We start from the raw sequence: 26,033 nt of genomic DNA on the forward strand, positions 1-26,033 counted from the left end.
CATGAACACAGCAGCACAGGGATTTGTCCATTTAGGGATTACTGCTCACTGTATTCCACAAATGCACATTAGGGCCAGCAGTGCATTTAATAAGCGGGTTTGCTCTTCCTCTGGAAATTCCGAATTCCCAGATAAATGTCTTAATGCAATTATATAACCCCATCATGCTTCGGAGCATCACTGCTCAGAAACTCCATCTGAATGCAGCTAGCTAGTTAGCTATAGCACTCGCTCAGGTCAGATCTGTCACTTGAAATACAAAGAAAGAAGGATGACAGTAGAATAGTTACTGCATGCTGTGTATGATTGATAAAGAACGAAATTCCCTATAATAATTTGTTGACCACCTTAATACTCACAGCAGTAATGTACTAAATCTTTTACTCACTGCTGTGTTCAGTTTTGTTGGGAGGCTGTAATCTTGCATACAATTTTAATGCTAGAAACACAGTTTCAGGTTACATGTCCATTACAAAAGGTCTGTATGGTCAAACACTTATTACTGTTGTTTAATTTCTTGTAAAATACAACAGCCTGTGTAGTGATAGACCACATTTGCCAGTTGTTAGGTTCCATCCTTATTATTTGACTAAACTGATCAGTAAATGTTTGAGGTTTTCTAATTGCTAATTTCTAACAGTTGTGTTATTTTAATAGCCGTAATTCAGAAACTGTCTGCTATCTACCAGCACTTACCAGATGGCAAAGACGGTCAACATCTCAGGCGTATTTTCACAGCTGGTCACTATATGTAGTGATATAAAAATAAGGATAATGTGAATGTTTTGTGAATGGATCTTTACAGTTCCCTTTCTGTCATTACTTGTAAATGAGCAGTCACACACCTGCACTCATTTCAGAAAAATCAGAAACATCTTTCTTGGCCAAGGCACACATGAAGAATTTGTTTCTGGCTTACAGGTGCTTCCTGTACTTAGATGAGTGCAACATACAATGGGATACAACATACAACATGGGATGCATCATATTGTATTGCATGCATCATACTATTGACCTCTACCTGTATACTATTTATTTCAACTTACTGCACCATAATTCTTATTTACTTCATTTAACTTAACTGCCATTTGCATTACTGGTATGCATCATACTGTTTAATGTTACCTGTACACAGTTATCTTAACTTATTGCACTGTAACCTTTTTACCTCATTTAACTTATTTACTATTTGCACTGCTGGTTGGATGCTGACTGCATTTCATTGTCTCTGCACTTGTACTCTGACAATGCAATACAGTTGAACCTAACCTTACCTAATAAGGGGAAAAAATACAGGGATACAACATATAAGGAAAAGATACAAAGTAGACAAAGTAGAAAAAAAATAGAAGAATACAAAAATAGGTACAATAACTGATATAATCAATACACAGTATTGCATACATCCAACAGGAATGTGCAAAACAGATGTGCAAACAAGTGTATGTTACAAAATAAGTAACACTAGTATATACTGTTATATATATATATATATATATATATATATATATATATATATATATATATATATATATATAAACACAATATATAAACACAATATATAAACAAATAAGTTGTATGTATGTGTGTGTGTGTTAATTATTTATTACATAAATTTACTAGTTTATATATATATATATATATATATATATATATATATAATGTAAATTTGAATTCTGTAAATTCAAATTTTTAATGGCTGTATGCAGAACAGCCATATATATATATATATATATATATATATATATATATATATATATATATGTGTGTGTGTGTGTGTGTGTGTGTGTGTGTGTATACACCTTTGTGCTGTTCTGCATACAGCCATTAAAAATTTGAATTTACAGTACAGTACAGTTTAAGAAATATGCTCCATGTTCCACTCACCCAATGGAGCTGTGGAGGAAAGCTGTAGTTATACAGGAGGTTGCAGCACTGAAACGAGCAAATCTTTAACGAATGAACGACTCTTCGCCAAGCGGTACGAGTGAATCGTTTAGCCAGTGATTCAGTACAGTATTCAAAGCAGAAAGATTCGGTTCGCCAGTACAGAACGGCACATCAGTACAGAGTCGATGCTTTAGCGTGATTCTGCGCGCGTGCGGATTCTGCGAGGCCGTTGGGAAATGTCTATTTAACGGCAACTGTTTGTAAACGCAGTTAAACTACAATTACAAGCAAATATATCGTGGAGGTTTAATCATTTTGGTATATGACTTGTTGAAATAATATTCTTAGGATGCTGAATTAAGATTTCAATTTAACCAGATTGATTACTATGAGCTGTATGATGACGTTTGTGTTTTGTCCTGCTCGTTAAGCATAGCTAACTGTTAGCATGGATGTACAAGTCCTTACCCTGAAATGTGGCTAGATGAAGTTAACTAATTAAAAAATATACAATTCGAATGGTTGAAACTTAAGTTACTGTTTGGTGCCTTGGTGGTATGGTAATAGCGACAGTGTTTACATTATATAGCTAGGTTAACCAGTTATTTTGGCCAATTGAGCCAAATTAAGCATGTTAGTGGGTTAACTGAGCTGTGTATTGGATTAACTAGCTCCTGATACTCTTTTGCATTCCTCTGGGTTTAACAGGCCATGGCGCACCACTTCTTTGGACATCCTGGTTCTGCTACATTTCACTCAACACCTAAAGCCACTCATCACCGTGTGTCAGCAAAGGTAGAGTCTTAACATAAATCAGATTTGTGTTATTAAATGTTATTAAATGTTACCCAAAGACACACTGTATGTTGACATGACAAAGCCAAATGAACAAGCTCCATTATTCTTATTTATTATTTCCTAGGTGTTAGAAGAGGGTCATGGGTGTAGTTTAGACCACGACTCAACTGGTGAAACACTGCCATTTGTAACCCTGGATGATAGCCATGAGCAGCAAAGGTAAGTGTGATGATGCTGAAAAAGTGCCAAGTACCAAGTAATGCAGTGCTTGTGAGCACCACTGGGACAGGGACGTAGTTACCTCTCAGTCCATGCTGCCTTTGAAAAATGTCGATAACAATAATGACAGAGAAATGTTTAAATGTTGCCTTTGCTGATGGGTTGTATCCTACACGATTTATAACACTGTCGTGCATCGCCTTTATCCCATTTCATCTCGGCTCAAACAGTCCGGTTAATTTCACAGAAGATGTGGGATTCTGTCAGTTGGCACATTCTTACAATAAAATACCCAACAAAAAATATTAGTGTTAATAATTATTATACAACAGTGTTGTTAAATTTTTGATTGTGATTGCTCAGAAGGTGTTGATTAATTGTCTGTAACAGCCGTTCTGACAGTAGTGCCAGCTGCAAGTCACATCACAGGTTTATATTAATGCACTGGCTCTAATATGATATTGCAGAAACATAATCTAAGGTTAATAATACATGGATAAAAGTGTCGTTTAAAAAAAAAAAAGAATAATTAATTGGTGACATTTTCTGTACGGAGATATTTATTTAATTTTTTTGGAAGGAGTCACCAGAGTCAGGCTTTGGAACAGAGTTAGCTGTCCCTTTAAGTTTTCCTCCACAGAAAAGTCTTCAGGACAGAGGACATCATGGTTTCTAAGTAACAAAGTGCATTTTTTTTTCATATTAACATCAAGAGAAAGTGGGAACGATTGTTTATAGCTGCTGTAACATAAGTGATAACAGGAAGTAACTTGTTTCGGGGTTGTTCGACAACATGAAATATAACTATAAATGTATTAAACGTATTATATGTTGTTCTTTAAAATAAATAAATATATTATTTTCCTATAAGGACTGATGTGTTTTATTCCTTACATTATCATTTTAACATAGTAACTTCCATTTTGCATAAATCGTTTATGCCTTTAATTCATTTATTTTTGTTTTTAATTATGTCTTAATAGTCGTTTGAACACCTTAGAATACCTTAGAACACTTTAATGTACAGGTCCTATATGAATGAAGTTATTATTGGTGGTCTAGACATTGGCCATGTTAAATGTCCTTTCTTTCTCTCTGTTTCTCTCTTTTTAACATTTTTAAAGCGAGGATTCAGGCATTAATGTCTCACACAGCAGTTCACCAATAAACGAGGTGGATGAGGGTGTTGTCTCCACCCCTAGTAACACAAGAATAGATGAAATTGGGAAGAAAGCACAAGACCTTATAGAGAGGATCAACCAGAGCCGGGCAATGGACCAGAAACTCATGAACAGCTTTGAGGAGAAGCTAATGAAGAAGGTATTGGCTATTATGTAGAGTCCAAGTCTGTGAAACAACACTCTGAAATAACATCTACATGTTTGATGCTCAGGAAATAAATATTTCTGCTTGCACCAGGGAAGTATGATGTGCTGTAATGTATCATGGTACAAAAGATTACACAAGGGCTGGCCTTGATTCATTTGAATTTACATTGGTTTTACCGTAGGTGTGTTGGGAAAATACGGTCAGGTCCGTAAGTATTCAAGGGGTTTAACAAAAAATATTTCATTTACCATTTAGGAATTACAGCCATTTTTGGAGGAGTCCCTCCATTTTCACAGGCTCAAAAGTAATTGGACAATTGAGTGATAAGCAGTTTAATGGTCAGATGTGGCCTGTTTCCTCATTATTTCATGACAAATTAAGGAGATAAAAGGTCTGGAGTTGATTCCAAATGTTGAATTTGCATTTGGTAGCTGTTCATGAGAACTCTCAATATACAGTCCAAAGAGGTGTCGATGAAGTGAAGGAGGCCATCATTAGCCTGAAAAAAAAAACAAAAAAAAAAACAGACCTATCAGAAAGATAGCAGAAACTTTAGGAGTGGCCAAATCAACAACTTCGTATGAATGCACTGGTGAGCCCAGCAACACCAAAAGGCCTGGAAGACCATGGAAGATTGCAGAATTCTTTCCTTGGTGAAGAAAAACCCCTTCACAACATCTAGCCAAGTCAAGAATACTCTGGAGGAGGTAGGCATATCATTGTCAAAGAGACACCTTCATGAATGTAAATACAGACAATTTACCAGAAGATGCAAACCAGTGGTAACACTCAATAACAGAAAGGCCCGGTTAGACTTTGCTTAAAAAAAAAAAGTCTTCCCAGTTCTGGAACAAGATTAACTTGTACCCGAATGATGGGAAGAGAAGAATATGGAGAAGGAAAGGAAGGGCTCGTGATCCAAAGTATACCACATCATCTGTCAAACAAGGTGGAAGCAGTGTTATGGCATGGGCATGTATGGCTGCCAGTAGAACTGGGTCACTGCTGTTTATTGATGATGTGACTGCTGATAAAAGCTCAGATTCAGTCAAATGCTGCAAAACTGATAGGATAGCACTTCACCGTACAGATGGATAATGATCCATAACATACTGTGAAAGCAACCCAAGAGCCTCTTAAGGCAAAGAAATTAAATGTTCTTAAACGTCTGATGACCTCAGCCCAATTGAGCAAGCTTTTCACTTACTGAAGACAAAACTGAAGGCAGAAAGACCCACAAACAAGCAACAACTGACGCCAGCTGCAGTAAAGGCCTGGCCAAGCATCTCAAGGGAGGAAACTCAGCATTTGGTGATGTCCATGGGTTCCAGATTTCTGGCAGTCATTGACTGCAAAGGATTTGCATCCAAGTATTAAAAATAATCCTAATATTTATGATAGTTTGTCCAGTTACTTTTGAGCCTGTGTAAATGGAGGGACTCTGGAAAAATGCTTAATGTAGTATTTTTGTTAAACCCCTTGAATTAAAGCTGAAAGTCTACACTTCAATTACATCTTGATTGTTTCATTTCAAATCCATTGTGGTGGTGTACAGAGTCAAAATTATGAAAATTGTGTCACTGTCCAAATACTTATGACTTGACTGTATATAAGTTTCAGATACATGTCCTTCTAGGTAGGCAGGCGTAGTGAAGAGCGGAAATGTATATGGTCAAGAGGCTTCTGCATTACTGTGCGATCACCTTTTGGGAAAGCTTCAGTGAACATTTTTAAAAGGACAAGTTGGCCCTTAAAGATTTAGTGAAACTAGAGAAGGCAGATGATTTGAAGACAGAAGTAGCAAATCAATAGCTATAAAACACAATACAAGGCAAGGGCTGTGTCATGTCACTGGATCCTCTTTAGTCATGCTGTGGCAAATATTCTAGACAAGAACAAAGACGTAATCAGAACAAGAGAAATAAGTGCCGGAAATTAGGATTGGAAAGAGAATGTCTTGAGTTGAAGAGCAACAAAAACAACAAATTTATTCATTCATCTTCTGTAACCACTTTATCCTGGTCAGGGCTGTGATAGATTCAGAGCCAGTCCTGGATACACAGGATATGAGGCGGGAACACACCTTGGTTGCCAAGTCCATAGCAGGGAACAATGTATGCATACTCACACAATCATTCACACATAGGAACAAGGGAGGATCATGGAGGAACCCAAAGCTGACAGGGGGAGAACATGCAAAACTCCATACATACAGTAAGGATTGAACCGTTTTTAGAGAATCTTTTTAGAAAAGCATCATACAAATACATCAGTGCCATAAGAAGGCCAAGAATTACCTGAGATTTTAAATTATCAAGCTAAATTTTCTTGAGCATATTTTTGCAACCTTAGAATTTCATGTGTGTAAGCACATTCATTCCTCTTCAGTAACCACTTATTCCTGGTCACCATGCACCCTCATTCACACACACTCACACCTAGGGGCAATTTAGAGCCAATCCACCTTCCCGCATGACACTGGGGGGGAAACCAGAAAACCCGGAGGAAACCCACACAAACACGGGGAGAACACGTGAAACTCTGCACAGACAGAAACCCAAGCTCAGGATCTGGGAGCTGTGAGGCAGCAAATGCTACACACTGCACCACCATGCTGCCCTGAAAGCATATTTCAAATAAATATTTTGTAAATGATTTCAAATTTCATGAAGTGTATTCACTGAATTGCATTCTATTGCATTCATTCTGTAACACACTTTACACTTTGTGTAAAAGCATCTAGCAAATTATGGAATAGAACACCACCAACTCCTAACCAAGAGGCTTTAGTGGGCCTGTCTACTGCAAAAGTAAAAGCTGCCCAGAACTGCAGCCCAATTCTCCACACTTTTGACAGTTCCATACTCACTCTTCATGTCATTTAGTTGACAGCACAGTCCATATGTCCATCCAAATAGGAATAATTTCTGTATCTTTCTCTGACACCTCTAGTGTGTGTTTGTGTGTGATGGTGTAGGTGAGTGAGATGTGCCAGCAGGTGAAGGAGCAGATGTTTGAGTATTATGAGAAACACAGCCGAGGGATGGAGATAAAGCTCACTGAGCTCACAGAAGTGTTGGAGCGCAGCAGTCAGCTCAGCATGGAGCTCCAGGGAGCCAGCCATACACTGGCAGCCATTAACAAAGGTCTGCAGCAAACCCCGGGCCAGTAGATACAAATCACACACACACAAACATTGTAGTGCCTACAATACTTCCATAGCACCAGACATGTGACAGCCAAAACAAAGTAGTTGAATTTGTTGATGTAATAGAAATACCTCATTATAAAGGCAGGGTGACTGTTTGTACTTGTTTCATACTTGCATGATTCCCACTCAGTGGTAGCAAGATGCGAATAATTTCCCATCATCCAACTTACAAAGAGTGTAGTATGTGATACTGTTTAAAGAGGGAGGAAGAATAGCAGGAACGTTGAACTGTATTAAAAGAATGAATGTAAAATTGAATTCAAGAGACTCCATCAGTGGAGCAACAGAAAGATTACATTTAAAACAAACATGTTCTTCAGACAGTGCTATAAGGAAGACTCAGAAGATGTATTAGTCCACCTTGTGTTTTGAACTTTGATTTTGTTTTATTAAAGTTGTATGTATTTACACTGTAAATGATTTGTTTTTTATCAGTTTTTGTTACAGCACAATGAACTATTCCCTAAATATAGAAAGACAGACATTCATAAAGTGAGGACAAGATCATTTGCAAATCCTCAAAATCCCAGAGCACTGCACTATCAGGAAATGAGATTTTATATGTCACTATCCCCACAGTCATCAAGTAGAGTAATCAGATATATTATAGTGTAATAGAAAAATAATGAACCCATATCTAAAGGGAATAAAGATTTCTCAACACCATATTATTTTACTCTGCTAAATTAAGCATTTTAGTCTGCTAAAGTAAGATTCATAGAGCTCATCAGAGTTCAAAGTAAATCAGATAGACATATAAACAGCTTCACCATTTGTTTTGAGCATCAAATCACAATTCCTTCTGCACAAGTTCAGCTTCTGAACTCTACACTTACATGTATCTTACTTCATTCTCTTGGTCCTCAACCCTATGGGCTCATCAAGTACACTTGATTTCATCTGATAAAGTATTTTTGTACACAATTACACATAAGCTGCCAAATCTCTGTTTTCATACACATCATGTTAAAGAATCACTGCATTTTTTGAAGCCATCACTCATGCAATGTGGTGGTACAAATACACTTGGAGAAGAGAGTAAACAGTGCAGACCACTCGAGTTCTTCCACTAGACCTTTCAAACCATGTCTTCATGGAGCTCGCTTTGTGCACAGGGCATTGTTATGCTGGAACAGGTTTGGGCCCCTTAGTTCCAGTGAAGGGAAATTGTAATGCTACAGCATTCAAAGACATTCTATACAATTGTGTGCTTCTAACTTTGTGGCAACAGTTTGGGGAAGAACCACATATGGGTGTGATGGTTAAGTGTTCACAAATCTTTGGCCATATAGTGTACTACCATGCTCTGTGACATGTATAAAACTACTAAACAGGGCCAGCTGACCTCAATAGAAGAACATGGCAAGAGCGAAAAACTGATATGAGTCATCCTTCACCACATTTTTGATAAATGGGTAAGTGCATATGTGGTGTATACACCAAGACCCTGGTACAGACCTGAATGCATGACCCCTATGGTGAGGGGGTCTGGGATCCCTGTTATACTCTGGGAGGCATTTAGCTGGCATGGTTTGGATCTACTTTTGCCCTTAGTGAGAAAGGTCCCTCCTATTCACTATAAAGTTATTCTGACTGATCACCTCCACTTTGTCTAATGCAGGACGATGAGGGCTCACTGAATGTTTTGATGAGTGTGAAAATGATGAAAGGTTAAGTATTAAATTTGTCATGTATATGTATATACACGTCATTTAAAATTCAACTCAGTCTTCAAATCCATTAAAATTGGACTAGTTAAAAAAGTCATTCAAACATCTTACCCAGTTGAGTGAGTCAGTGATCACAAAAGTCACTTTAATGTCACAGCAAGCAAATGCCACTCGTCAGGCCAGGTTAAAACAGACCACACTGATTTAGTGGTAGGTGTTATGGGTTTTATGTTTTTATCCTTTACTTTTCAAAGAGGCTTTCTCTTTAACAAAACAAAATACTTTGTTTCAATGAAAGTTTAATTCTTTCTTACAAACCAAACAACTGAGATATAGCATCGCCCTTCATGCTTTCATTTTAGCTTTAATTGACAGAAGAAATTCATTGATTCCATAGTGAGCTGCATTGAATGTAATGGTTCAAATTTACAGCAATTTAAAAATGAAAACACTTTTAACTCTGCCAGACTAAGCAAAATATGCTCATTTTTTAAACCACTGTCAGAATATAATCTGTATCCTAAAACAGCAACAAAATCAGTGTCAAAACAATTGCACACCGTAGCTTAAGTTCACTAGATTCATTTTTTTTTCTATTTTTTCAGATTTTGACATTTAAAAACTTCATTAATTTACTGTGCATTTAGAATGGTCATGTCCTCTCTCTCACTGCTTTTAAAGTGACATCATAATTTATATACAAAATCAAGGGGTAATTGTACAAAAATATTTTTAAATGTCTTCTGAAGATAAAGATGAACTTAAAATAATTACATTTTGACAAAATCAATGACTTAAATAGACACCTTACAATAGTCAGAAATTCACTCTCACTTCATCATCAGTTCAACACAGTATTTTCATTAGACAACAAAGCCAGCAGCATTCTACGTAGTACAAGTGCTGTGATGTTTTGGGCAACGGATTAGTGATTTACTTCTCTACAGTAAACGCCTGCAGGCCTGTGATGGCTCTGCCCAGGATCAGAGCATGGATATCATGAGTACCTGCAAAATCAGAGACAGAAAATTAAACATATCAATTATATAAACCAAAGTGGTGTATTTCATGTAATGTAGAAAAAAGAGGAAGAGGTGTTTGTAAGGATGTACAGAAAATGAAGAATGGATCTGGATGGGGAAGGGGCATATGGCTGGGTTTATATGTAAGGAATAAAACATGAGGGGATCTGCTGTGATAGGAAAATGATCAACAACGGGAAGGTTTGATGCTTTGTTGACTATTTTCCTATAACAGCACCAGACCTGCCAACCCAGAAGAGGAATAACGTATAGTCTGGCTAATGTGGGTAAAAACACGGCACATTTTGATATAATCCTTTTGTGCGTATGTACAGGGTTTTACAGTAACCACTTTGTGTTTGGGAAAAAAAAAAATCTGTGCTTGTGCATGTAAACTTTTCTAGTGTCTACATTTTAGTTAAAGCTGTAGACACTAGAAAAGTTTACATGCACAATTTCCTTCTTCCTATTCTAGGAACAAGATGTTATGTACAGTAATTAGTACAGTTCTAGTTCTAGTGTGTAATAAGTAAAACAGATGAGTGGAAACTTCCCCCACTCCAAGCACTTGGCGGTTACCATAAAAGCCTGTTTATACACCCACTCAAGTTTCCACCATAACAGGCTTAACCATGACGTCTGAACGTGTCTGCACTGACCGGTGCAGGAGAGCAAATAATGCTTTTAATCACTTTCTAATTATCATTACCATTAAATATTTACCCAAATAAAGAATTGTTTTTCCAAGTGTCAAATATAGCCATGAGCATTTTAAATGCCTAACAGTTTAGAGAAGTCAAGAACTATCCACTGACCTTCATAAGTGTTGACAGCCTCTAAGTTCATGACATGGCGGATGATGTGGTATTCATCGGCGATGCCGTTGCCACCCAGCATGTCTCGTGCCTGTCTGGCGATGTCCAAGGCCTTCCCACAGCTATTTCTCTTAAGCATGGAGATCATCTCTGGACTTGCTCTTCAGATGGTCAAACAAGATACAATTATAAACAAGCCGTTTTCACATACAACCTGCTACATAAACTAATGCTGCTGTATAGATCATACATTAAAAAAAATAGCCCTGAACAACCTGCATATTCATTTTTATAATTTACACGTTATCTTCAATGGCATCCATGATTTATTTCTAACAAAACTCTGAGTTGACTTTAAACTTCTTTCATTGACACGTTGATGTATTTTTACTAATGGTTTCCTACATTACCCACAATGCTGTTTGACTATAGTGCTATACTGACTGATAGTGGTGTCTCTGGGATTTGGCCCTTGCTTCATCTCGACCTAAAGACAGCAATGCAGCAGCACTTTACTCTTTAGTCTGTCCAGCTCTCTCATCTCCTCATCTAACAGATCAGCTTCCAGCTTTCATTCTAACACTGCCGTCCACGCCATTGTGCTTGTCGTTCTGTACATCGCTAACTAGCTGAGTGAGTCTCTGCTGTAACTCTCAGGGGAAGTGAACAGCAAACACTCTGTAAGTGCTAACAGCAAAACCTGACTGTTATCCCTTATGTTTCACATTGTTTAAAAATTTTTCTCCTTTGTAATTGTGCTAGCAACGTTTCCCTGTGGACGACCACTATCTTCTCACGGGAATAATGAAAATAGAGCAACCAACATATTAGCACCAGAATCGCTTTTTTTTACTTCTCAAATATTTCAGTATAAATATATTTAATGCATTTCAGGGTGTACTTTTCCTTTAAAAATCCTCCAAGAAAGTTTAAAGATGCTTTAAATAATCAGAAAGACAGACATACTTCTTCTGCTCGATGAGCCTGCCCAGTTGCAGACAGGCCTGCAGGCTGATTGTAATCTCTGTTAGCATGTCTGCCATCTTCTTCTGCATCAGCTGGTTTCTGGCCAATGGCACCCCAAACTGGATCCTTATGAACATGAACATATGAGATTGAAGATGTTTATACAAAATCAACCCGATGATGATGGTCTTTTTTTCTGAACAGCTACATGCTTGTCTCCAGATGGAGGGGTGTCTTATCCTGGATTAAGCAAAGTCCTTTTCTGCCATGTTTTTGCAAACCAATAAATTTAATCAGAGAGCTGAAACTGATGTTTGGTCCTATGTTTTTATCCCAGCGTTGATCATTAGACTGTAGCGATGTTCTTACCTGTCCAGTGTGTACTGACGTGCTGCATGGAAGCAGAACTCTGCTGCTCCTAGAGCTCCCCAGGCGATCCCGTAGCGAGCACTGTTTAAGCAGCCAAATGGACCCTGGATAAAGACAAGAGTGGGGTAAAATCACTTTATAGCAAGTTATTCATAGAAGAGTACAAAGAATGTATATAATAACAGCTTGGGTAAGACGTTCCCTCATGTCTGTCTAATTCTAAGACCCTACGGGTATAACAGTTGCATTATTAAAGTAACAGAATTTAACAGTTATTGACAGAACTCAAGAATTCAATTGCTATTAGACTTCAATAACAGATGGATATCAAGCAAATACATTTATGTTTTTTTTTTAAGAGGCCTGCCAAGATTCCAACCATTTTTCTGATCTCAAAAATGATTCCACTTTATTTATATTATGTACACAGCAAACCATATTTTATCTGACTTTTATAACAGCCAGTCTAGAGAGCACTATTCCACAGTGTGTGGTGCTCACCGCGAGTCCAGACACGTTGGGGAGCAGGTTCTCCTCTGGCACCTCCACGTCGTCCATGACGATCATGCCGGTGGAGGAGGCGCGCAGCGAGAACTTGCCCTCGATTTTGGGGGTGCTGAGACCTTTCATACCTCGCTCCAGGATAAAACCACGTATTTTACCATCGTCACACTTGGCCCACACCACACAAATATCAGCTACAGGAGAGTTTGTGATCCTGACGTGAGAGAGAGAGAGAGAGAGAGAGAGAGAGAGAGAGAAAGCGCTTATCAGTCACATAATTTGAGGATTTCATAAACATACACTGTGTAAGGATGTTCTATTGAATCTTCAGCACATTAATAAAGGTCAGTACAGTAGTGCTGTTCTCACATAACCCAGAACAAGGGCTCTCAGTCCCAAGAAAGTTTGAAAATACTGCCCTCAAGTGGACAAAGGCAATGAATATCATCATGTTTACCTGAATACGAGTTCACTGACCTATGCATGGTGACCTCTGCCAACAGTTCTGTGTATCAAATTGTGCTTTTCAATTAACAATTTCCATTAAATAAAAATCATCTACATTATTCTAGAAAGCCAACTAGAAAAACTGAGTTACATTAGAAATGCTTCTATCTGAAATATCTGTATGTGCTAGGCAGTAATATGATCCTCTGTCTATTTATATGTAGCCTGACATAAAGGAATGGTATAATGAGAGTTTACTGCAGCAGTGTTAAATCATCACCTACCATTTTAACTGAACCTAAAACCATGACCTTTGCTCGCTACAGAATTGCATCTTTATAGCACCAAACAATGCAAGTGCATATAAATATGGTACAAGTGGTGGTGTTAAACTTTGTACTCACCATGTTTTGGACCCTGTGAGGGTGAAGGTGCGACTGGATGCGTTGTACTTGGCTCTGGTCTCCATGCTGCCAGGGTCGCTGCCGTGGTTGGGTTCAGTCAGGCCAAAGCAGCCCAGAAGCTCTCCCCGTGCTGCCATGTCATAAACACCACAGGGCCAGAGCAATACACGGTCAGATATTTGTAGGCTGAACATCTTTTTGAACACTGTATCAACACACAGTCTGTTAGAAATTCCAAAATCAGAAACACTTCATTCACTAAACTGTCAGGGTACAAACGAATCATACGCTGAATACAGGTGCATAAAACACAAATCATGGATAATTACATGAAACCATTTTTCAAGGGAAAAAAAAGGGACTATTATTTAAGAGCTTTAAGTAATATTAGGCATGTACCTTAATTTTGCTACTTAGCATTTTGTTTTTATTTTAATTATTAATTACCTAGTTTAGTGCTGTATGGGTATATTAATCTGTGTTTTCTCTGACTTGTCTACAAGATCAGTATGAAAAATATATAGCATCAAAATATAAAATTGATACAGAACTACTCCTTAATATAAATACATCTGATCCCACCAACTCAAATAGAAAAAACTTATTATGAGATAAAACTAGCAAGGAAATAAATAATAAGTAATATATATTGCATTCTTTAATATAACGACTAGCTTTACATTAATATTTAATGGTCCTTTATAATTTAGGATGTATGTGAATTACTCAGGTTATTTGTGCAGCTTTTTCTTATTTTTTCAAAATTCCAAGTTTGATAATATTAGTGGAAAAACTGTAATGTTGGTTAGATACAAAAGTGAGTGACACAAAATGCCCTGACACAAAATTTAAGCAATTTTTCCAAACGAATAAAAGACAAAGAAAATGGCTAAGATTTGTTTTAAGTCTTTGGGGAAAATGGGTTAATATTTGCTTGTGGATTTTTTTAAAACACTTTTAAAACAAATCTCCCTCCATAGTGCAGATGCACTGGTCTCGCTTTTATCATTATCGATAAGATCCGCAGCTCTCTGTATCGACCAATACCCAATACTGATCTGACGTCTTCTTAGTAAGTACAGTGACTTTCTGCAAGCTTCTGTTGTGATGTGAAACATCAGAGGCGTGAAGGTGGAGCGCTTTGTGATAATTAGCATCCTACAAATCCAATTCGATACCAATCCAATGCTTTAGGTCAGTACCTACACTCAGTGCTTCTGTACTCTGTACATCTAGTGAGTGCTTGGAGTTGCAGTGTTACCCAGTCTGGGGAGATATTTCTCCTTCTGCTCCTCTGTGCCATAGGCATTGATGGGGTGCATGACCAGAGAGGACTGTACACTCATCACTGAGCGGTACCCGCTGTCCACTCGCTCCACCTCGCGTGCAATTAGTCCGTACGCCACGTAACTGGTTCCAGCACAGCCGTAGCCTGGTGCAGGAAGAGCCACGGAACAGGAGAGATAAAGTGAAGCAAAGTGCACACAATGCAAACTCAATCTGCAATGTAACATTTAACATGAAGCATACAGACTTCAGACAGATGTTTACTCGAGAGGTGAAGGACAAAGTTCATTCCTCTAACAACCTGACTGTCATGATTTTATAATGAGTATTATGGTTTTGTTGAATGTACAGTTTTATAGAGTGTTTTTTTATTATATGAGAATTTTCCCTACCTTTAATGGTTGGGCCCAGAACTCCTAGCTCACCCATCTCATTCAAAATCTCACGATGGAAAACTAGATGAAAAAAAAAAAGACATTTATTATGATTGACAAATGCACATCCATGAGAGAATGAAGTGAAAATGCAGGCTGCTATGGGCACCTTCATTTCTGTTGGCCATCAGGATGCGTGGCATGAGTTTCTCTTGACAGTAGGTGTGGAAGGTGTCTCGGATCATGATCTCCTCCTCCGTCAGCAGACCCTCCAGGTTGAGGGCATCATGCCAGTTAAACTGTACTTTAGCTGAGGGAGGACATGGAGGAGGTCGAAATGTCAGGACCATGAGCAAAGAGCTAACAGGATCTCATAAATTAAATAATTCAACTGATTGAAGAAGAAAAGTGTGTTCTCTCATTCTTTTTTCTTTATATTCTTTCATTTTGAAATTATGACACTGTTACACAAACTGGAGTTTGAAAGTAAATTATTAACAAAAAAATCATTTTAGTAAATCATTAGAATATTCTTGATGTCCTCAAGGCACAAGCTGGATGGTTGTTAGGTAACCACATTTTGTGTATTTATTATGATCTTTATTATGTATAATTTATTATGCATTTATTGTGTATTAATTCTATGCTAAAAAAAACACTCAGCCCTTTTACTTATATAACAATTTACGTACAGCGGGCCTAATTTATCAAGCTGGTTACAAACATATTTATGTGTACATCGTTCGTATGAGTGTTTACAGAAGGAATTTGGTACATGAAAATATCTGTAAATTCAGAAAAACTCTCTTATTTTACTCCTGCTCCTGAGTGTGTATAAACGCATGTCAACCTCGACTTGATCCACTTCAAATATAATTTGCATGGATTACTGCACTTATATATCTGGAATATACTATTGAGTTTAAATTGATTATGTTTTTACGTTTACAGAATTTAGCAGATGCCTTTATCCAGAGAGATTTACAGTAGTGTTTTGGAGTGTCATTTTACATCAAATAATATAAAAAAACACAGAAAGCGAGCCAACACAAACCCATAAATTAAGACAAACAAAACTATTCACTGAGTAATCATTCTATTAACTCTGCACGGAGGATAAATAATAGAAGCCAACTTACGTGCTTTGACTTGCTTCTTCTCGCCACCCTTCTCTGCCTCTGAAAAGCATTAATTATGAAATATGGGGAAGTCTGGACGCTATTGCGATACTACACATTTATGAAAAATATTACTCATATAGAATCCAAGGCTGAATCACTATTAAAAACATTACAACCCATTTCAAAATACCTACAATGCAACTGATGAGCTTTTTTACTGTATATGAGAGAAAAATACACAATATTCCCATTAACATAAATCCAGCTGAGGTTAAGAGAGTCAACATTCAAATTTCCAAGTGTTCACTTATCAAAGGACCTCATGTTAAAAAAAACTCAATCAATATATCAGCTTATACTGTACACCAGAACCTACATAAATCTTTGCACATCTGCAAGACACATTATGTCATATTATGGTCCTTTTTGTCATATTTCACCATTATGATTGGTTACTTTGTGTTTGTAAGCTCTTCAAATCCCTTTTTAAGTGTGTAATGCAACACTGAAAGCGCTCACATTTGCCTCATTAGACGTTAAAACATTAAATGACACAAAAGTAATGGCACTCTCACCTCTCTGAGCGTGTGCTACAGTGCCCTGAGCTCTTAACCCTGAAGTGAACACACATCTCTGTGGCCTGCCAAGTAGACAACACACTCTTCTTAATGCCATAGTGGACAGCTCTCTGGGGGAAAAAAAAAACCCAAAAACAAGCATGTTTGTGTGGTTATAGTTTATATATGACTATAGAATAACTTGCAAAGCAGATACTGCTGCATGCTGAAGTCTAAGTGCAGATGTTTATGGGGATTTGTATGGAGTAAAGTAACACAGTGTTGGGCAATGAGCAAATATCTCTTATACAACTACAGTAAAGACACAGCAGCACTCAGACTGATGAAGGATTTATTAGAGACGTTATTAAGAGCTATAAAGTTGCTGTATGCAATTTATAGTTCTTAGTTTAGTTCATATTACACTACATTTGAATTATTCTGCTTAGATGCACTATCAAGCCAGCTAGATAGCTATAGCCAAGTTTAGCAAATTATTTTTATTATATATTCTGTACATGCGAGCACAAAAGGTGGATATATTAATAAAAGAACACCATTTGTCCGAAAATAATAATAATAACGATAATTTTGTTAAACGTAAATGGATGTGAAGTGCGCATTCTGCCTCCTAGTGTCTGGGACAAGAGGGCTTAGCAAAGCTGCTAGCTCATGACGTAAAGCTGAGCTAGCTGCAGCTAATATTAAATTCTACACACATTTAACCTTCGGGCAATTTAACATAAACAAAACAATTCAGCCATAATGTTAAATAAGGAAACTAACCTTCAGCTAGCTGAGAGAAAAGCACAGCGTTCCGAACCTTACCCAAAAATAGTTCGACCGTCGTCCAGACGTCAGCCGGGGTCAGTTGCGTCAGTTGGGTCAAAGTGGCTGACGCGGCGCGGTGAGTCAGCCATCTTGAAAGGGTCATGGTTTCGGAACGCTAGGTTGAAAACTAGCACTAAGCACTCGACACGCTGATTGCATTATTTGTTGGGGTGACAGTTTTGAGTTGGACCAAATAGAAACCTCAATTTGTCAGTTCACACGTCGCAATACATTACGGTGGGATATATTGCTACAGCGCACCTTGCGTCATCTGTTAGGTTGTTCACAGTTCCCATTGGCTGTGTAGAGGTGGGTGTGTGGACCAGACAGCCAATCAAAAAACGCTGTGAGTAACGGTATTCCGACTAGGACACAGATTTGGGTACCAGTACTATTAGCCAATCCTAGCCCACCATAACATGAAACAGAAAATGGTTCAGTGGGTCAGACACGTCAACAGCGCCGCCATCATGGACAGGGCAAGCATCCAGCTTAACCCAAAGCTTGAAATGAATTTAGAGCAGTGATTATCAAGTGCTAAGTCTATGAAGCACAGCCAGGGTTCAAGTGTATCAAGGGTTTATCAAGAACAGTGCAAAACAAACAGAAAACTATCAGTGACTGACCATCCTGTGGACAAAAACAGCTTGTGACTTGGAATTTTACAGGTAAAAAGACAGGCCACAAGCAACAGTGCATCTGAATTAAATGTTAGTTTGGCCAGTATCTTCTCAGAAGATTCCACTTACCTGACTTTGTCTCCAATGGGTTACAACAACCAAAGACCTTATCAAGTATCGATATTGTCAGTGAAGAACAAGGAAGAGCAGTGGGCAGGGCAATGACGAGTGTAGATAAACTTGTCTGGTAAGATGAATTGAAGATCGTATCGTTTTGCTTGGTGATGATCATAATTTGGCACAATGCCCTCATGTTTAATTCTAACATTTCTCCATAATGTTTTCATAAATTTCTCCAAGTGACTGGCAGACACAAGAATTTTTTAATTTGATTCCATAAACACTGTAACACTCTGGGTAGTTCGATCATATCACCATGACACATCTGTGTGCTGCAGGAAATTCCAATAATAGGTCAGGTCAAGACTTTTTATTCAAAATCCTGTGGGATAATGAAAAGTATGTTCTCTTTAGACAAAAATGTATCTCTTAATGAATGTTATTTTTCTTTCTTTTTACTTACTGTCATAGATCATAAATATCTGTCTGCATGAGAAAATCTCTGTCCTAGCCTAGGAGAGGAGTAGGAGGTGGAATTTATCTTTTATCTTTCCTTGGAAAATTTAAACACGCTTCCAGTGAACTTCTGCTTAGGCAAGTTGAGCAAGCTGTTTCATCAGCTTAATGAAATATCTTGGCTCCGTGATTAAGGGTGGTGTCACATATACAGCGTGTAGTCGAGCCCTGGTGTGATTTCCCCCTTGTTGTGGTTCTTTTGGGCAGGTCACAGCAACTAGATTGAGACTTTCTGAGCAAGTGATCGCAGTCTAGTTCCAAATGCACTCTAGCATTGTTTGATTAATGAAAGAGATTAGACTTTTTTGAGAGAACAATCGAGAATTGACCAGGAAAGCTGTGACGTACAAAGTGAGCCAAAGGAGAGATCTGTAGCACTACAGAAATTATTTGGAAAAACACACCTCCATCTATATAAAGCCCCTCAGCAGACAGTAAGTATTAGAACAAAAAAGCCATGATACCAAAGGTTCTGCAAGATAGAGCGTCAAGACACAGATCTTTGGATGTGTACCAAAACATTTCTGCTGTTTTATAGGTCACAAAGAACCTAGTGGTTGTGACACAGAGAGGGGGTTTATGGGTAAGCATGGCATGCACAGATGCACTGACAGACTTGCACGCTATCCTCTGAGAATCTTAAAATGAAGTGGTTCAGAAGCATTTCCTTCTGAGATCTTTCTTAGAAATGGCCACCAGCTGGGGTGGCAACCAAGAACCTGTGAGAAGATAAGATACAAGATGGATAACCACCTCTCAGGAGTTTTTATTTGTAGAGTGGACAGATGGAAGAGAATCTTAAGTAAAAAGCACATTACATCTGGTTTGAAGTTTCCCAAAAGACGCGTATAAGACTCTATGGTCTGATGAACCCAAGGTGAACCTGAATACTGAGTGTTACATGTGGAAGAAAACCAGGCACCACTCATCATCTCTCTACAGTGAAGCATGGTGTTGGGAACATCATGCTGTAGCAGGAACTGCTTTTCAGAATCAAGGAAAAGATGAACAGATCAAAGTACAGAGACATCTTGATGAAAACCTATTTAAGAGTGTCTGTTGGTGAGGAGATTCACCTTTCCTTATGATGATGACCTGAAACACACAAACAAGACAACACAGGAGTGGTTTCAGGACAAGTCTGTAAATTTCCTTAAGAGACTTAACCAGAGCCTGGACTGAAATCTGACCAAATATCTTTGGAGAGATATTTAATGAGACACATTCTTTTTCAGTGTGTCATGTGAAATACTGGATTTAGTGTAACAAAATATTCACGTATGTGTAAAAACACCAGCATGAACAAAATTATTCAGTTTAGGGCAAAATTAGTAAAATCAGTTTAGTGCATGCAATCAAGTTCATTAATGTAGAAAAAAAATGATCAAGAATTGAGCCAATTTACTATCAGCTGTGACCTTTTCACGCTACACCACACCAGAGTTATCAGTGTGTATCTGAATATGGAAGAGCCACCGGACTGCAGTGTTGAACATAAGGATGAGCACCCCTGGCCCTACCTCAGTCAAATGTTTCAGTATCCTGGAGTAAGCAAAGACTCATGTAAAATTAGTTGTCTTCTTTGCCTCCCAATGAGGCATGAACTCTATCTAATATTACTGAAGATTTGCTAATTTGCTATCATTAACTGGCTATATTTAACCAAAGTTAGCCTGTTTTCTTTGATAATACCATATGTCACATATTAGCAGTGATGTCACACATGACATCACTGCTAATATGATTGCCTCTGCATATCTCTTAATTGTATGGCATGTGCCTTGTTCTGCTCACACACTGAATCTCGTTGTGAAAAAGGCCATAGAACAAACCCCTGATCTTCAGGTCTAGCACCCCTACAAAAGAGAAGCTCTCAAAGATCCAGGAACAGATGTACAAACCCAAAATAAACTCACCCAAGAGGTTGAGACCAGATGGAACGGCACCTTTTCAATGTTCCAGTGTTTGTCTGAGCAGCGTGAGGCAGTGACAGCAGCCTTGGCCTCCCTTAACACTGCTGTAACTCCTTTAAATAGTGCCTTCGGGATCTTGCCCCTTTCAATCAAGCCACTGTAGAACTGTCAGCAGAAAAGAGAGTTTCTGCATCTAAAATAATTCCAGTAGTCTGAATGTTTCATCATAACGTTCAAGAGAAAACAAAATGTTAACAAACCCCACAGAAAACCCCAAATGCAATACAAAGCAGTGAAGGACTGGAGATCTGAGTGCTGTGCTGTCAACTGTTCAACATCTCAAGCATACAGGAGTCACTGTCAGTCATCAGCATCGGCTGGAAGAACAGCTCTGGTCAGTCAGGAGAACCAAGACAGCCTCTGGGATTTGTTCGACAGCAGAGAACACGAAACAACCCAAAGTCAGAGTGTTGAGGTTCAGTGGTATCTCTCAGCCCCATATCTGCCCTCTGGATTACTGGCCCAGACACTCTGCCATCTTTCCTCATTTATTTAAACAGACAAAAAAATATCTCACAATTCCAGCTACCTCAGTGCCTTGTGAAAGAGTAGTCTCCAAAGCAGAAGAGATTTTGAGCAGGAGGAGAAACCGTCTCAGCCCAAGTACAGTGGAACAGATCATGTTTCTTAATAAAAAAAATATATATATAGTTGCACAAGCACTTTTTGCACAACTTATAATTGTATAATAAATAAAAAGCACAAACATTAACACACTGACAAACTGATAAAAGTCACATATCATTTGTATGAAACAGAACAGAACATTATTGCATTAAAATAAGGGCTTATTTAAAAATACAAAACCATTATCCTGTTTTCTGCACAGTGGTGCCCCTATGGTATGGATATATTTTGTTAAATAAGAAAACAGTATTTCGCATTTGCCTCAGTTAAGTTAAAATCAGTGCATATTTTTTTTCCATTGTCCGACAAGCAGCCTGAATATCTGATGTGTTAATGTTTCGTATGGAAGAAGAAAACTGACTTAAATATAAACAAACAAACAAACAAACAAACAAACAAACAAAAAAATAATAAGTGATGTATAAATATAGAATGTAGAAATGTAGAAATAAATTCAAGGCATTAATTTAATTATGCCATTTTTCATGACCAAAATGTATTTATGTATTTATTTATTTATTTTGTAGTTATGTATGTATTTATGTATATATGTATGTATTTTGTATTTAGATATGTATGAACTTATTTATGCATTTATGTATTTTGTATGTATGTATGTATTTATTTATTGATGTATGTATTAAATAAGTAAGTAAGTAAGTAAGTCACTTTTTCGTCCTCCATAGGTTCCTAACCCTATCATGAAGACATGATTCTGGCTGTAGTCTGTAGATTGGCCACTAGATGTCACTGTGGTGCAATGATTCGAACATTTCGAAAGCTTGAATCTTTTTGATTTGATTCGATCTCTCAAAATCCCCATTTAAGCCATCACTTTTTCTAATTAAAAAAAAAAAAAAAAATTCACATTTCTTTTTATTGCTGACCAAAAAGCACCAGCACTGGAACCAGCATGCAGACAGATGACTGAGGAAGGCCTCCATGCTGAGAGGGTGAGCCTCACAGACTCCACACGCTGGGATTCAGAGGCATTCTTAACCAATCAACAGTCAAGGTCAAAGGTTATCCAGTTAGGAATGAATGCAAATTAAATGCATTAAATCTTTTCTTCCCTTACTCGGAATACATTTAAAAGTAGCAACATTTTTACGTTCACTTGAGTAAGGTTTTGTCTGATTTCTTCCACTTTTATCTGAGTAAGAATTTGACATGTTATCTATCCTTCCAGTTCAGTGAAATTTCTCAGTACTTTGTTTTTTACCTAATTATTATTATTATTATTATTATTATTATTATTATTATTATTGTTATCTTACCCCCTGTTATACATAAGGTGTGGTCAGACTGCCAGTGTGGTTAGATGAAAACATGTGTAATACTAATGATACTTTTTTTCTATTTAATTCTTTTTTTCTCTTCCAAAAATTATAATATATAATTACCAGGCATTGTTTTACAGTATCATAATATTTCTTTACAGCTGTATCTCTGACTTTCATTTTATTTCAGTGGCTGTAAATAACGGATTGAGAGAGCGCCAGCGATTGGCTGATGTGGCTGTCAATAAAACCTCTTCTCTCTCTTATTGGACACGCGACTTAAGTCTCCTTAATATGTGCAGTGGGTGTTTGCGCCATTAACTCAGTTTGCTGCTGTCCTTCTTCACTGTATGGCGGTAGAATTTCACGTCTAGGGATTTTCACATTTTGAATGATGGATATAGAAGGCGAGGAACAGAAATACGGTGAGTTAAAGAAAGAAAAAAATGAAATAACGGTGTATCTTGGCCATGAAACCGGCTAGGGTAATAAGCACTGTTTGTGGTAGCCTACAACAGTTAATTATGGCTCATGCACTGAATTTTGTTTACGAAGCGTGTTGTTGTTTATGTTTTGTGAAACGCTTTTAGTTTGGCTCTGAAGCTTAGAGACTGAAGAAAGTGGACTGATTTTAAGCCTGGGACATGTACCGTTAGCTATTTGAGTGAATTTGGTGCAGTTGAGCAGTTTTTTTAATCCCCACACCCAGTAAAAAGCTCATTATCGGTCCCTCCTTATTGTTTTACATCCCGTATCGGGAGCGCGCGCGCGCACGCGCCTCTAATGCCATGTCAACAGAGCCTGCAAAACTAATGGCATGAATTAGATCAATACACGAAATCTGTCTTGTAACCATCCTTCTGATGATCATGTGTTCTAACTATCGTGTTGTAAACACTGTTGGTTCATAAATAATAGCATAACATTATACATGATTTGATATATTCAAGCTGGTCTCAAATAGTCAGTGGGTTAAACCCTTCACTGGCTTAGTGCATGACTGATCATACAGTCTCCTCTGAAAGTACTGGAGGTTTTGTTTTTTGCTCTACACTGAAGACATTTGGGTTTGAGATCAAAAGATGACTATGAGTCGATTAGATTATAGAATATGGCACCTTTGGTGGCAGACCACCCAATTTTTAGGTGAGCAAAAGTATTGGAACAGATGGTCCTACAGAAAATAGCACTTAATGATTGGTTGCGTATGTCTTCCTTGCAGTGAGTGCAGCAAGCTGGTGACCCAAACTGTTGCCTTCTAAACTGTTGCACCATTAACTGCATTCTTCTTTTCTAATGTTTTGCTAGGCTTGTACGCCAGGTTCTTTCAGTTTCACTTAGTTCTGGGTGTTTTCCTGTCAGTCTCTTGGGTTAAGGTCTGGTGATTGACTTGGCCAGTCTACAACCTTCCACTTTTTCCCCTGATGAAGTCCTTTATTGTTTTGGCAGTATGTTTTCGGATGATTGTCTCACTGCACGATGTAGTTCCTGCCAATTAGATTGGGTGCATTTCTCTGTAAATTGGCAGACAAATGTATGTTTTGGATTATGAACAGATCCTTAATTTCTCCACACTTTGGTAGAGGTTAATTTTGTTTCCAGAACATTTGTGGTTCATCTCTGTATTTCTTTGTGAATTCCAGTCTGGCCTTCTGATTCTCACGGCTGATGAGTGTAAAAATAAGTGATATGTGTGTGTTTCACTAAGGTACCAACTATCTAGGCAAATTTAAGAAGGATACAATTCATGGCAGTGGCCTGCCCTAAAACATATCTCCCCGTTAACTATTTTTCTAGTGGCCCAAACATGAAATGCCCTTTATAGCTTACAGTTTGGACTAAAATGGAACACACACACACAAAATTAATGATTACAAATAAACAAACATGTTTAGTCTGTATACTCATATATACTGTGAATTGATGTGCGTTAGTTTTGTTACTTATTTACTTAAATATATCATTTTGTAGAAATTTAAGTAGCTTTGTTTGGAACTTTTCTGCCCTATTACCACTAAAAGCAGCACCCTGAAATTTTACGTGCTGTTAGATTAACTTTGGTTCCAAGAAGAGCAGGTGGTTTACCTTTTTGGTTTTTGTGAACAAAATTTGGGTGAGTGTGGTTGTTTGTTTGTGGGTGTGTGGGTGTGAGAGAGCGAGAGAGTGTGTATGTGTGTTGAATTCTGCATGTTATTATAGTCTCCCATTAATTTCCTGTCAGGCCGGTCAGGAAACACCGTAGATGTAACACATTTGAATAACCTATCTGAATAACCCATTTAAAATTCTGTGAAGCTAATTATTATTAATTTTATGTGTTCAGATGCCTACTCTGCAAAAAGTAAAAAAAAAAACATATTTATGATAGAGAAAGTAAGTAAATCAGTCAAATTTGACCAAAACGTAAACAGAGGGTTGAAAAGCTGCATGTCAAACACTACACCGCCTTTACACACGTAGCGGTAACGTGAACCTTATGAACCGATCAAGAACATAACACAGAGTGGTGTTGGGTTAATGAGGATCAGTTAACATAGTTTTGAAAAGCCCTTTATTCTTACGCTGCTCCTTGTATACTTGTAGTTTGTGTGTACAGTGTGTTTATCTACTACTATCTACATTCTTTTATTGTACCTGAAACTGTAACATTTTGCATTATTATCGTCCTACATTGTCACATTATTTTCACTGTATTCACTCCTGTGTACATTGACCACTGTGTAGTCATTTTATCTTGTACCATGGTTCTAGAGGAATAATATTTTCCCATCCAGGGTGTAGTCTCCTCCAGATCCACCAAGATAAAGCAGTTACTGAAGATGAATGAGTGAAAAGCAGTATACAGTATATTCCAGGGGTTTTCAGCTAAAACTTGTAAAGGTCCAATTACATAAAATTCCTTGCTTTCAAAGGTCCGGTTAAGCAACTAACATGAATGGCGACATGAATACCTTTTAAAGCTTAACCATAAATGCCTATAAATACATCAGTTTGAAGTGGTTATGTTTTGTTTTGTAGTGGAGCTTCACTCTTTGGACTTGTGCCATGGACTCCCGGAGATGAGCCACATCGATCTTGAATGT

At 37.7% G+C, this 26,033-nt stretch overlaps 3 protein-coding genes across 5 annotated transcripts in view; 2 read left to right on the plus strand and 1 right to left on the minus strand.

Annotated features, from left to right (window-relative positions):
* Positions 1–2,063: 2,063 nt before the first annotated feature.
* syce2 (synaptonemal complex central element protein 2) lies at positions 2,064–8,081 on the plus strand. Its single transcript, XM_026917087.3, has 5 exons — positions 2,064–2,208; positions 2,599–2,685; positions 2,813–2,907; positions 4,032–4,227; positions 7,214–8,081. The coding sequence occupies exons 2-5, from the start codon at positions 2,602–2,604 to the stop codon at positions 7,406–7,408; spliced, it is 570 nt and encodes a 189-aa protein (XP_026772888.1). The 5' UTR covers positions 2,064–2,208; positions 2,599–2,601; the 3' UTR covers positions 7,409–8,081.
* A 1,317-nt stretch (positions 8,082–9,398) lies between these two features.
* Positions 9,399–17,956, minus strand: gcdhb (glutaryl-CoA dehydrogenase b). Of its 2 annotated transcripts, none has more exons than XM_026917298.3 (12): positions 17,812–17,956; positions 17,002–17,114; positions 16,445–16,483; positions 15,475–15,615; positions 15,324–15,386; positions 14,906–15,076; positions 13,645–13,774; positions 12,791–13,007; positions 12,290–12,393; positions 11,921–12,046; positions 10,955–11,115; positions 9,399–10,124 (listed from the first exon to the last, which is right to left on the minus strand). In XM_026917298.3, exons 2-12 carry the CDS (start codon positions 17,099–17,101, stop codon positions 10,051–10,053), a joined length of 1,326 nt encoding a protein of 441 aa, XP_026773099.3. In that variant the 5' UTR covers positions 17,102–17,114; positions 17,812–17,956; the 3' UTR covers positions 9,399–10,050. The 2 variants fall into 2 exon arrangements, with proteins under 2 accessions (XP_026773099.3, XP_026773098.3); XM_026917297.3 differs by having other exon boundaries at positions 17,770–17,926.
* A 5,271-nt stretch (positions 17,957–23,227) lies between these two features.
* LOC113528074 (choline transporter-like protein 2) overlaps positions 23,228–26,033 on the plus strand; it is a 34,038-nt gene continuing 31,232 nt past the window's right edge. Inside the window, exon 1 of one of the 2 annotated variants that reach the window (XM_026916370.3) lies at positions 23,228–23,375. In XM_026916370.3, coding sequence (XP_026772171.3) covers positions 23,342–23,375 — 34 coding nt within the window. In that variant the 5' untranslated portion in view covers positions 23,228–23,341. The remainder of the gene's footprint in view (positions 23,376–26,033) is intronic. The other variant, XM_053239238.1, reaches the window with a different exon arrangement.

Source organism: Pangasianodon hypophthalmus, chromosome 13 (assembly GCF_027358585.1).
Source record: "Pangasianodon hypophthalmus isolate fPanHyp1 chromosome 13, fPanHyp1.pri, whole genome shotgun sequence".
Classification (NCBI taxonomy): domain Eukaryota; kingdom Metazoa; phylum Chordata; class Actinopteri; order Siluriformes; family Pangasiidae; genus Pangasianodon; species Pangasianodon hypophthalmus.

Bases quoted from the DNA above. Each gene is read 5' to 3' on its own strand.
- syce2 (XM_026917087.3), top strand. From the start codon at position 2,602: ATGGCGCACCACTTCTTTGGACATCCTGGTTCTGCTACATTTCACTCA. The intron at 2,908-4,031 runs GTAAGTGTGATG...ACATTTTTAAAG, and splicing joins GATAGCCATGAGCAGCAAAG to CGAGGATTCAGGCATTAATG. The intron at 4,228-7,213 runs GTATTGGCTATT...GTGATGGTGTAG, and splicing joins AGGAGAAGCTAATGAAGAAG to GTGAGTGAGATGTGCCAGCA.
- gcdhb (XM_026917298.3), bottom strand. From the start codon at position 17,101: ATGGCATTAAGAAGAGTGTGTTGTCTACTTGGCAGGCCACAGAGATGT. The intron at 16,484-17,001 runs GTGAGAGTGCCA...AATGCTTTTCAG, and splicing joins TGTAGCACACGCTCAGAGAG to AGGCAGAGAAGGGTGGCGAG. The intron at 15,387-15,474 runs GTGCCCATAGCA...TTTTTCATCTAG, and splicing joins GATGGCCAACAGAAATGAAG to TTTTCCATCGTGAGATTTTG.